The following is a 13462-nucleotide window of genomic DNA, read 5'->3' as shown; positions in this document are numbered from 1 at the left end:
TCATAGCTCCTTCTAGATCAAAGCACTGGAGTAGGAATACAATAGTTAAGTTTCCTCTGATGTGAAAGATGAACAATTTCCTCTTCCAAGATGGAAAGAAACTAGCCAACTCCAATATTCACAATATGTTTTGGGCACAGATAAAGCTACATCAGCATCAATGCCAGATTTTCGGCAACTGTGAAAGAGCTCAAGTTATCAGAATTCAACTTTACCACAACTTAAAACTGTCTTCCAGAGTATGGTTTTAAGCCCCCAAATAGGATCACTCAAGTGTAACATTTGGAAGAAGGGCTTCACACATCAAGGCTCCAAGTCGTTTACTGGTGAATTGACAAAGCAATTAACATTTTATCTACTGTGGTCAAGAGATCTAAACTAGTGCTTGTTATGCTCTGTATCCTCAGAGTCCAATGAACTGATGTTATTTATCTACGTTTCAGCATTTAAGCACAGCAACACCCATCATTCCTTGCTCTTTGCTCAACCTTCTATCTTTCTTTTAAAACTGCATTCTCAACCTGCCTGTCTTGTTCAATGAACTTTCCATATACTTGTAAATCTGTTCTTCTACCCTTTACAATCAAGCCCTCTGGTGTCCATCAGCTCTTCCCATTCCTCCTACTAAAATGCAACATTTCACATTACTCAGCATTAAATCTCTTCTGCCACCTATCTATGCATTCCACCAGTCTGCCTTTCTCTTTAAAGTTTATTCCCTATCCTCCTCACATCTGAGTTTTCTGTCATCTGCACATGTGAAATTGTGTCTTCAACATGCAAGTCATTTATATCAAGAACAGCAGTGGTCCTGATACTGCCCCCAGGGATATCTATTATGCAAACCGTTCTGGTCCAAAAAACCCTTCACTACCACGGTTTTCTGTGAGTTGCCAAGTTTACTATCCATGCAGCTATAATCCCTTTTATTTCATGGCATTCAATCTTATGACAAGCCTATTAATTGGCACAAAATCCACAAAAAGCAGGCCAAATCCAATCCAGTCATTTGCTGCACAATTGGTCTTCACTTGATCCAAGTAATCAGGATTACTACTGCAGAACTCTCCCACTGTTAACAGCCCGTGCTGGAGCAGGGAGCAGGGAGCAAGGAGCAAGGAGCAAGGAGCAAGGAGCAAGGAGCAAGGAGCAAGGAGCAAGGAGCAAGGAGCAAGGAGCAAGGAGCAAGGAGCAAGGAGCAAGGAGCAAGGAGCAAGGAGCAAGGAGCAAGGAGCAAGGAGGGAGCGGTGACCATTGACTAGCAGCATTCCCCAAATATTGTGACTACAAGGGCAGGGGATTGCTATTCTGTGGCTTGAGACTCATCTCCCAACTCCCCAGATCCTTTCCACTATCATGATACCACAAGCAAGACAGAATAATCTTCACTTACCTGAATAAATGCAGCTCCAACATTCAGCAGCTCAAAAGGACTCATGAGTGGCATCCCATCCCCCACGCAAAATATATTCTCCCTTTACCACTGGTACGTTGATTGCAATGTGCACTATCAACAGGATGCATCTCACTCACCCATCAGAACATTCACAATATCACCTCAAAGATAAAAGCAACACTACCACCATTCTACCCTGATGGAAAATATCACCTTTCTTTACTGTGGCAGAGTCAAAATCTTGGAACTTCTTAAAATTGGTAGCACTATAAGAGTAGACTACAGTGATTCAAGTTTTTCACTGCAATCAGGAAACAGCAATGAATGCTGCCCATACCAGAGATGCCCACATCATGAAAGATAACAGAAATACTCATCAGGCATCGGTCTACCAAGAGCAGTTAAGATGAGGTACCATCTTTTCCCTGCTAAATTATGGCATCCTCCGACAAAGGTCTCAACACTGGATAGCATCAACTCCTCTTGCACTTAAGCTACCATGACAGGTCTTCAGAAAATGAAACGGTCAATGTCTGCATGCAGCAAGACCAAATTCAGTCATGGGCTGTAAGTAGCAAGTAAATTCCAAGCCACACAAGTCCCAGACAATGACCAACTCCAAGACGACAGCATCTGACCACCTACTCATAACATTGAATGGCATTTCCATTGCCAAGCCCCTAACCATCAGCATTCCAGAGGTCACCATTGACTAGAAACAACTTGGATCAGTCACAGAAATACTCTTACTACAAGAGCAGATCAGTAATTGGATATTCTATGTGGATCACTTCTTAGCACTCCAATTCCTTTCCACTGTCCAGGAAACACAAGCACAGTGCAGCACAGGAATAGGACCTTCAGCCCATAATATCTATGCCGACCATAAACTGCACATCTGCCCACACACGGTCTCTCTCTCTCTCCATTCCATGTCTGTTCATGTGCCTGTCTAAATGCCTTTTTAAACAGTCCTACTGTAGCTGCTTCCACTACTTCCCCTGGCAGTATGTTCCAGGCACCTATCACTGTGTTTAAAAAAAAAAACATCCCCTCTCTCACCTTAAATCTATGCCCTCTTATATTTGACATTTCCACCATGGGGGGGGGGGGGCACGGGCGGGAGAACACCTCTCAATTTTATATACTTCTATCAGATCTCCCCTCAGCCTCCAACACTCCAGAGAAAACAATCCAAGTCTGTCCAACCTTTCCTTTTTCCAAAAGACTCTTTAATCCACACAACAGCCTGACGAACCTCTTCTGCACCCTTTCCAATGCCTCCACATTCAACCTGTAATGGGGTGACCAGAAATACACACAATACTCCAAATGTGGCCTAACCAAAGTTTTATATAGCTGCAATTATGACTTGCCAACATTCTTATTCAGTGCCCAGACTGAAGGCAAGTATGCCACATGGCTTCTTTACCACCTTATCTACGTGTTGCCACTTTCAAGGAGCTATGTACTTGCACCCCCAAATCCCTCTATGTCAGTGCTCTTAAGTCCTGCTATCTACTGTGTACTTTCCTCTTACATTTGACCTCCCAAGGTGCAACACCTCACACGTCCGGATTAAACTCCATCTGCCGTTTCTCTGCCCATATTTCCAACTGGTCTATATCCTGCAGTATCCTTTGAGAACCTCTCTCACAATCTACAACTCCACCAATTTTTGTGCTATCTGCAAACTTTATCAGCCCACCTACATTTTCATCCAAATCATTTCTTTATTTCACAAACTACAAAGGCCCCACCACTGATCTCTGCAGAACATCACTGGTCACAGACCTCCAGTCAGAATAACACACCTCTACCACTACCCTCAGTCTTCTATGGCCAAGCCAATTTTGAATCCATGTATCAAGTCATCATGGACCCCATGTGCCTTAATCTTTTGGATCCATCTACCATGAGGGATCTTATAGATTGCTTTACTAAGGAGCATGTATACAACATCCACTGCCCTACCCTCAATCATCTTTGTCACCTCCTCAATCGAGGTTGTAAGATATGACATCCCCTCCACAAAGCCATGCTGACTATCCCAAATAAGTCTGCGCTTTTCTAGCTTCAAGTAGCCCCTATCCTTAAGAATCTTCTCCAATAATTTCCCTACTGCTGATGCAAGGTTCAACAACCTACAATTTCCTGATTTGTCCTTATTACCACTTGAACAAAGGAACAATATCGACTATTCTCCAGTCCTCTGAGACCTCACCCATGGTTAAATAGGATATAAAACTCTCCTCTCTTGCCTCCCTCAATAACCTGGGATAGATCCCATCAGACCCTGGGGACATCCACCTTAATGTTCTTCAAGAGCCCCAATATCTCCTCCTTGATATCAAGATGCCCTAGAATATCAGCATACCCTTCCCTGAACTCGCTATCCTCCAAGTCCTCCTTGGTGGATTCCAATGCAAAGTACTCATTTAGTACCCCACCCACTTCTTCTGCTTCCAGGCCTAAATTTCCTTTGTCTTTGAGTGGTCCTACCCTCTCCCTAGCTACCTTGTTTTTAATGTATGCATAAAATGCCTTGGGGTTTTCCTTAATCCTACTCACCAAGAACATTTCATGGCCCCTTTTAGCCCTCTTGATTCATCATTTAAATTCTTTCATGCTTCCTTTACCCTCAAGGGCTCTAGCTGATTTCAGCTTCCTAAACTTTACTTCCTTTCTCTTTGATTCCAATTTCTCCTGTCATCCAAGGTTCTCGAACCTTTCCTTGTCATTATTGCTCACAGGCAGATATTGGTCCTGAATTCTGACCAGCTGGATGTCAAATGTGGACTTGTCCAATAACAACTGCTCCTAATCTACTCTCCCCGGCTCATGCCTAATAAAGTTGTAACTAGCCCTTCCCCAACTTAGCACTTTTCCCCCCAAGGTCTAGTCTTATCCATCACTGTCCCCAAAATGTTCTCCCACTGAAACTCCAATCACGGCCAGGCTCAATTCCCAATACCAGGTCTAGTATGGCCCCTTCCCTGGTTGGACTATCTACATGCTATGTCAAGAAACCCTCCTGGATGCACCTAACTAATTCTGTCTCATCCAAGCCTCTGGCACTAAGGGAATCCCAGTCAATATTGGGGAAATTAAAGTCATCCACTACATTAACCCTGCAACTTTTGCACCTTTCCATAATCTGCCTATATATCTGTTCCTTTATCGGTGTGATGAAATATTCTTTAGCTGTCTGGATGAGTGCTGTATCTAACACTCAGGAACCTTGATAGCATCTAGGACAAAACTGCCCTTTCTAAACATTTAGTCCTTCCACCAATGAGGAATCATGGCTGCAGTATATGCCATCTACCAACTGTACTAACTACCCACCTAATTGTTCCTCTAACAGGATCTCTTAAAGTTGTGATCTTTATCAACAAAGGCAGCATGTGCATCAAACCTCACTACGTATAGGATCTCCTCCAAGTCGCACATCAACCCAACTTGGAAATATACTGCTCGCCCCCTACTGTTGTTGGTTTTAATTCTGGAAACTCCCTTCCCATCAGCACTTGGAGGAACTTTCACCACAACAATTGCAGCAATTCAAGTAGGTGGCACCCCACTAACTTTTCATGAGCAATTAGGAATGGCCAGAAAATGCTGCCTTGCCAGCAAAACCCACATGCTGTAAGATTGCATTTTTTTTAAATATCACAACAATTTGAAAAAATAGCATCACAATTACTCAATGAAGGTCAGCTAATCAAGTTATTTTGTGATAAGGATTAGCATCTGGAAGCTGGCAACTCGCAAGAACACAAATACAAAGTAACATCATTACCATTTGCAGTTCTTGGCACAAATATTGATCAAAACGAGCTTCAACCAGCAAAGATCATATCTTAAGGATTCAGTGCAGCAAAACTCTGCATGAGACACAGTATGATAGAACTTGAAAAGGAAAAAAAAGTGTAAAGTAAAAATAAGTTTCTGCAGAAACACATGCTGAATTAAATAAAGAATAAAAATCAATTATAAAATTCCATTGAACAAACCACAGCATCAAAAGAACAGTAAAAAGGCAAAACAACACAAATTTTGCAGGGCTTAAAATGGGACTGTTCACTTGGAGAAATTGAAATCCTGTTCTTCCCTGGAAAATTGATGCAATAGTTGTGATTTCAAAAAATTTTAGTACATGTTGATTCAACATTTATTCATTCGTATCTAGGAGTAGGACGTGCAGATTCTTCAAAATATGGAGAGTGTCTAAAGGAACCCTCTGCCAGAGGATAAATTTAAGAAGCAAAACACAAAAGGCTGAGGGAACTCAGCGGGTCAGACAGAACCTATGGAGGGAAATGGACAGTTTACGTTTCTAGTCAAAACCCTTCATCTGGACTCGTGTAATAAATTTATTATGTTTAAATTTGATCAAAATCTGGCAAGAAATAAAGTGGGTTTATCGTATTTTTTTCTGGAAAGTTTGATAAATTGTAGTTAAGTGAAGAGAATTCAAGCTGATGGGTATCAACAGTGCACCGTCTGTTTTTGGTGATTGTATAGAAAGAAAAACAACATTGCAAGTGAGCATACCTGCGCTGTCTGAAGCATTTGCTGCTGCTGGAAATAGGCTTGTTGTTGGTGCAGCAGACAATGCTGTTGAAGTAAGAGATGTGTCTGTGGTTTCGGTTGCAGATGCTGAGGATGTGCTGGCAGGATTTGTGCTTGCTGACCATGTAACTGACCAATGTGCCCATTACTTGCAGCTGTGGCTCCTGCGTAAACCAAAAATTTCAAACGTTTTACATTCTGATGGTTGTTCCTGCAGATTTTTAATTGTAAAAAAAATTCACATTCAGCACAAAAGCTGTGACTTGAACATTGTATTGTACAAACCTACAGAGCCCGTTGAAATTCAGTAAAGTGGGTCCTTAATTATTTTGTATTTTTGTAGTAGTCAGGATTGATTTACAAACATCAAATAAAATACAATTTGATTGTATTACTCAAGTTTACACCAAATGTTTTTTCCTGATTCAGCAGATATTGTATTAATATTTAGAATCTCATTGTTGTAACTGCTCTGAGGTTATCCAGGTTATGATGGCATCTGAGGTTCAGGTTTAAAAAAAAATCAGGCTACCTGCAAAGGCTTCCCTCTTCTCCAAAGCTTTAAATTGAAATATTAAAAAGATGTTAGTTGAAGATCTAGGGTGCGAGAGCGGGCGCAAGAGTGTCCTCCATTATGGCTGATAATAGCAATTATTTGCACAGTATACATTGACATACTGCAATTTTGGTGGTCTTCAACAGAGCAGCATTCCAAAGATTGGAGCAACAAACTACACGTTGAAAATTTTAAATAAAAACAAAAAAAAACACTGGAAATACTCAGGTCAAGCAACATCCAAAAGAAAGTTAATATTCCAGTCAATAATCTTTCACCAGAACTTGGCAAAGCCAAGGAACAAGCATGTTTTTAATTAGAGAAGTAGGAAGGGTTAAGAGAGCAAGGTGAATGTGTGTGATAGGGTAGAGGCCAAGAGAGATTCTGATGCAAACTGTGATGCTAGCCTTTGAAAGACAGTGGTAAAGGCTTGTTAATTGCAAATGACCTCCCTAGAGGAGGGATATGTAGAACAGAAGGTAGAAGTATCAATGCTATTTTGCTGCCCTATCAAACTGGAGGCCCAATTTAAACTCCTCCAGTTTTTGTTTTGTTACTGATTTTACACCATTAAACTGTGAAACTCTCTCTCTCCACCCACCACCCCCCCCCACCAAATTTAAGATCCATGTTCAATACATTAAAGGAACGGCAGAATGACTATAATCCTAAAATCTAGCCCATTTAAGAAATCAGAATATTTAAAAGAAAACAAAATTAAAGCATGGAAACCCTTGCATTTCAGAATGACTTGCAAAGTCCATGTACTAACCCTGTACTCCCAGGGACTGTGGGTTAAATCACTAGAATTACAGAATTGCATGCCATATTTCCTTCAAGCTGGACCCCATTGAATGCGTGGCAGTGACTTCAGCAACTGATTACTTCAGAGTTCTTAGGTATTAACATACAAGGAACATAATCTGGAAAAAGGGAAGTAACTGGAACAAGCTAAATAAAAGGGGCTACTGAAGTTTCATTGGAGCTGTGCAAGCTATTAGAATACCGTTTTCTGCCTTCTACACAAGTTCAGATTGGCAAGATAAATTACTGCAATGTATCATACATTTTAAAACAAAAAGTTGACTTAAATTTGTAAGCTTAAATCAATCTGCATTTTGAACATTAGGCCTTAAATGTATGAAAGTTGCTCAGTTGATCCTAGCAGATGGCTCTGGGAGTTCAATGGTGATTGGTGGAGATAATTAAAAAGATATTATTGCCAAGTCAGAGGACTGGAAAATCATTAACATTACAGTAGCCAGTTGGGTACAAAGCTTTTCTGTCCAATTCTGTACAATAAGCATCCTTCTTGGTCCTAAATTCCAATCAGTAGTGCACTGGAGCAGAAGGCTGACATCACCAAATGGCTCTGCATATTGTTTCCCAGAGACTATGGATTATGCTGTACAATTTATTAAGCAACATAAATCTAACTTTTTCAAAATATTTTCCCTTAAAGTCACAACTGTACTTCAGGCAATTTATGTAAACTCTTCACGTGATACCATTTCAGCTGAATGAATAAGGATACCAACATATCAAGAATTCACCTACAATTTGAGGAAGCATCTGCAACCGCTGCTCCGTCAAGTGACTTATTTTAAAATTGATGGCTCAATGCTACCAATTAAAAATGTTGCAAAATAGACCAGTTTCTATGAGGAAGCTATGAGGAAGGAAATAGATACAAACAAGCAGTTAAAAGCTGTTAGGAAAAAAAGTTTATTAACTGTGCAAATACACACCTGCTGGCTGTGAAACCAACTGTGCGGTTACTGGCTGCGAGACCACCTGTGAGGTTGTTGGCTGTGAAACCAACTGTGTGGCAGATCTCTTCCTTGGAGTCACAGCAGGCTGAATTGTCAGAACACTCGAAGCTGGAGTTGACTGGCCTGCCTTAGGCCTCTGGCGAGGTGCTATCGAGGTTTCTGTAGTTGGTACTGGATCTGTAAGCCTAAAAAAGGTTCATTTGAAAATAATGTACAGACGCAAGGAAAGAAAAGCTGTTTTACGTAAAATTGAAACATAAAACTTTGGACTACAGTTTAAAAAGCAACAGGAAATTAGTTTTCAATTTAATTTTGCTATATCAATCCCAAAAGGAACACATTTCTGGAATACCAATTTACCTTGCTCGTGGTTGAGACTTTTTAACAACAACTTCACTAGCTTTTACTGGTACTGGCATTTTCACTGGAATCTGCACATTCTGGAAACAAGAGGACATGATAAATGAGCTTATGTTCAAATTACGTAAAATGGATAAAATACAAATTGTCAACTTCAGAACTAAACTTTCATTATGGAAAGGTTAATCAAAATATTACATTTCAGAGTTTATATTTTCTACTGTTTTAATGCATATCCAACAAACCACCTTTACTACTGCAACAAAAAGGCACACTACAAAGATTTCTGGTCAAAACAGAGTGAAATAAAAAGCATAAGGGGTTTTGGTTAAAATTACAAAATACAGGAAGGACATATGAGAATTGGTTAGAACACCCTCCTAATAAAGCTTATGACTCCATATACCCCTGCCATATCCTTCTCTCACCCCTGCCCAAACCTGGCACCATTTCTGAACTTATCTTTCATCAGCTTATACAATCACTCCTTTGTTCAACAACTGTGGTCCAATACGAGGCATCTTGATTACTTTGTGTTTTTGAAACATTGTTATTAAGATCATTGCCTTACAACTACACATCAAGGGATGGAAAAGTTTTAGTTCTCCAATTTTTTTGACAAGTCCTCTCACAATGGGAAGCAGCCTCTTGGCCATTCCCTTCACTGCTGTCAGGAATTGAAGATTTTCACTCATGATTGATCAGAATGTGATCAACTTGCTCCTAAAGCATTCTTACCATTCACAATCATTACATAAGAAATAATGATTTTGGCATCCTCATCAATGCCAATTCTAATTTTAAGATTCTTTAAAATACTTTTGGTTGAAGCCAAAAGCTGATTTTCCAAATTTGGTAGTTGGTTTATTATTGTCACATGTATTGACATACAGTGAAAAGCTTTTGTTTGCATGTCATCCAGACAAATCATCCAATACATATAAGTATATTGAGGTAGTACAGAGGGAAGAAAATAAACAGAATGCAAAATATAGGGTTACAGTTACAGAGAAAGTACAGTGCAGGTAGACAAGTGCAAGGGCCATGACAAGGTAGATCATGATATCAAGAGTTCATCTTTATCATACAAGTCTGGTCAAGGGTCTTAAAACAGTAGGATAGAAGTTGTGTTTGAACCTGGTGGTACTTAAGCCATTCCAATTGTCAAATTCAATTGCATAACAAAAATTGGCATTTAATGTGGGATATAAAGTGACACATCAAATTTTATCATGTAGCAGTGCTATATTAGCAGTCTATACAGCACAGTAATCGGTCTGCAGAAATGGTATGATTGTTTCAGCTTTGAAAATATTTACCAGTGAATGTGACTAAATTAAAAGAATCCAAGTACTGATTACTTAATTTGAACACTCTGCATAAACAATCTTAAAACTTTTAAATCATCTGCATTCATCAGTTTGCACCACGTACTCAAATAGCCAAAAATGGGTTCCACACAGAATTATTTTGAAGCTAGTAATGAAACTCAGCAACAACATACTTACATTGACATTCTTAACAGGACACACTTTCTTTGACAGCTTAAATGCAAAGAAAGAAACCTGATAAATATTAGGTCTCTTGTCAGGGTCAGCCTCAAGCATATATCCTACAAGAAAAGAACATTTATCCATTTATGTAAATGAGGAAAACAAACAAATAATTAATCTGAAAACTTTAAATTCACATAAGTTGACTACTTACGTATTAAACTGTGTATTTCATCAGAGTACCTAGAATTATCTGGAATTGTAAAACTTCCATCACAGATGGCTACTTGGCTTTCTCCAAATGGTAAAGTGAAGAAGCAAAGTTTGTAAAGTAAACATCCAAGTGCCTAAAGATATTATAGAAATGTAAAATAAATCCCCGAGTAATCAAGTGTGAGATATAAAGAGCATTAAGGAATACATACAGTCCACTTATTTGTGTGCTTAGAAACAGATCAACTCTCACGTACCCATATGTCAGCTTTAGTTGTAATAGACTTTCCGCTGTAAAGGTTAACCATTTCTGGTGCTCTGTATGACAGTGTTGTGTATCTGAAAATTAGAGCACGAGAACAATTATGCAAAGTGAAGGCTGCTTATTATAACAAGAGTCCTTTTTTATATTTGTACGGCTTTGCAATACGTCAGGTTGTACATACATTTAAAAAAGTCTATTTAAAACTTGCATTTAAATAACACCTTTAATGTCCCAGGACACTCCATCATAATTAAACCAAGTTTCAGACCAAAGAATAATAATTCAGGTGCCTTCCTGTCAAAAAATAGGTTTTAAGCAGATTTTTCTTAAGAGCCAAGGGACGCAGAGATGTCCAGAGACTCACAGCATTTGCATGGTGGCATAAAAATTAGTGATATACAAGAGGCCAGAAATCTTGGAGGATTTTAAGTCAGTGAGGAACTTAGTATTTTGTGTTTATAGGATTGAGGGAGCAGTGTACAACAGAGCCAAGACAGTTATCAGAGTCAGTGTCAGAGTCATCAAAACATAAGCAGGCTTTTGGCCCACTGAGTCCAACCATCAAGCACCATTTTATACTAATCCTACATTGATCCATTTTATTATGCCTTCAACTCCCCTAGATTTTAGCATTCATCTACACACTGGGGCAATTTACAGTATCCAATTAATCTACCAACCCTCATGTTTGGGATGTGGGAGGAAACCAGACCAACTGAAGGAAACCCATGCAGTCACAGGGACATTATGCAAACTCCACACAGACAGCACCTAAGGTCCGGACTGAACCCATTTGCTGGAGCAGATCAATTAGTTACACCACTGAGCTGCCCAGTGGGAAGCCATCCAGGAAAGCATCTGTGTGTCTAGCTGTTACAGGCCATGGACAGGGGCTTCTGAAGCAAACGAGAGAGAAGCAAAAGACAAAGTGGCAATATCATTAAAGTTAGAAGTAGGCCATCTAAGTAATGGAGAGGACTGTGTGCTTGCAAACTCAGCTCATGATTTAAACCGAACAGGCAGCTTACAAGTGGATGGTTTCATCCCAGTGCCCGAGAGAAGGATGGAAACAGCGGCTGGGAATCAGTTTTTGACAAGATCCAAAGTTAATAGGCAATTGTTTTTCAAATATTTAGTTAAAGAAATGTTCTGCTTCTCCAATACAGGAGATCAGAGACCATCTAGTATTTGACATTTCAACCCTGGGAAAAAGACCAGCTATCAATTATGTGCCTCTCATAATTTTATACACTTCTATCAAGTCACTTCTCAGCCTCCAGCGCTCCAGAAGAAACACCAAGTCTGACCAATCTCTCCTAATGCTCTCTAATCCAGGTAATATCCTTGTGAACCTCTTCTGCACCCTCTCCAAAGCTTCCATACCTATCCCATAAATGCAGTAACCAGACTGCACACAATACTCCAAATGTGGTCCAAGCAAAGTTTTATACAGCTGCAAAATGACTTCCCTACTTTTATAAAATGCCCCGAGCGATGAAGGGAAGTATGCCACACACTTTCTTTACTGCCCTATCTACATTTGTTGCCACTTTCAGGGAGCTATGGACTTGCACCCCAAGATCCCTCTGTATATTAATGCTCCCAAGGGCCCTGCGAATATAGCACAGAACTGTACATCGAGACAGACCCATTAAACAGTCATCAGCTAACATGGGGGCCAGGAAGGAAAGTTAAGTGGTCAAAAATCTAGCAAGATCATCAAGTTGGGTCACAAACAAAATGGTGATTTTGAAGCAAGCACACCAGATGATAAGAGAGAAACCAGAGAAAAAGTTTTTTTTTTAAAAAAAAGAGTCCATAAGGAAACCTGAGATGTTTGTCCTGTTGCGCAGGGGAGAGAAATGGAAGAGGTAGCTGATCTGATGGTCTCCAGCTTAAAGACAAAGTTGCACATGACCTCCTGGCACTTGGAGTCAGGGGTGGAGGAACAAATGTATGCATTTACACTGCACCTTCCATTTTCTTTTCTTTTCAAAGAAAAAAAAGAGGCATCTAAAAGTGCTCCAAAGCCAATATATTTTTAAAGAATGGTCACTGGTATAATGTACATAACCAGGCATCCGATATGTGCATAGCAAGCTCCCACAAATAGCAATGGAATATCGACCTGGTTGGCAGTAGATAGTTAAAATGGCAGTTCATGGTGGAGATTCCAGGTTGATCCTGAAATACTGAATGGTTTTAGCAGACATGGTTAGGGCTAAAGGTTAATGCAATCACTAAACATTAATTAAACTAAATTAGTTGTCCACCACATTCTAGTCTGCATCTCAAGCTTTAAGAGAGCTACAATAAAGTATGCAGATCACATGAATTTTCCCCAAAGCATATGGCAGAATATCTGCATTTTAATCCAAAGGGGGAACAACTAAATTGAGAGTACAAATCAAGCTTGTTTAAAAATGATACTTCACCACCAAATTTCTTCTTAAAGTTAACAGATTTCTGAAATATTTACTGATATTTGTGGAAACCAAATAAAAACATAAAACAAATGGAAAAAATTGTAGAGATTTTTGCTTTAAAAAAATCTGAAAACTAGCATGCAGTATAGAAGTCACAACCAGATCAGCAGACAGCCACTACCATAACTTCTTGCAAATTCTAATGCCATTTAACTCTAAAGCTTTTTCAAGCCAACAGATATAGGATTTTAATTAAAACTTACTTTTTTATTTCCTCCTCAACTACATCAACCCTTTCAATCTGAGGACATACAAATCTGTTTGTAGCACTTCCAAAATCACAGAGGACATAGTTTCCACTATTGTGAAGTAAAAGGTTTTCAACCTAGCATAGAACAGAAAGTGG

The 13462-nt window shown here is 39.5% G+C and overlaps 1 protein-coding gene across 1 annotated transcript in view; it reads right to left on the bottom strand.

Annotated features, from left to right (window-relative positions):
• The window catches only part of LOC127584734 (AP2-associated protein kinase 1-like), a 63651-nt gene that overhangs the window by 18979 nt on the left and 31210 nt on the right, over positions 1 to 13462 (bottom strand). Inside the window, exons 5-11 of the mRNA XM_052041647.1 lie at positions 13320 to 13441; positions 10623 to 10704; positions 10367 to 10499; positions 10168 to 10271; positions 8660 to 8739; positions 8276 to 8484; positions 5954 to 6135 (exon numbers count right to left, since the gene is read on the bottom strand). Of these exons, the coding sequence (XP_051897607.1) occupies positions 5954 to 6135; positions 8276 to 8484; positions 8660 to 8739; positions 10168 to 10271; positions 10367 to 10499; positions 10623 to 10704; positions 13320 to 13441 (912 nt within the window). The remainder of the gene's footprint in view (positions 1 to 5953; positions 6136 to 8275; positions 8485 to 8659; positions 8740 to 10167; positions 10272 to 10366; positions 10500 to 10622; positions 10705 to 13319; positions 13442 to 13462) is intronic.

The sequence above is a fragment of the Pristis pectinata genome, chromosome 30 (genome assembly GCF_009764475.1).
Source record: "Pristis pectinata isolate sPriPec2 chromosome 30, sPriPec2.1.pri, whole genome shotgun sequence".
Classification (NCBI taxonomy): Eukaryota; Metazoa; Chordata; class Chondrichthyes; order Rhinopristiformes; family Pristidae; genus Pristis; species Pristis pectinata.
The sequence above is the reverse complement of the archived record's forward strand: the minus strand, read 5'-3'. Positions and strand labels throughout refer to the sequence as shown.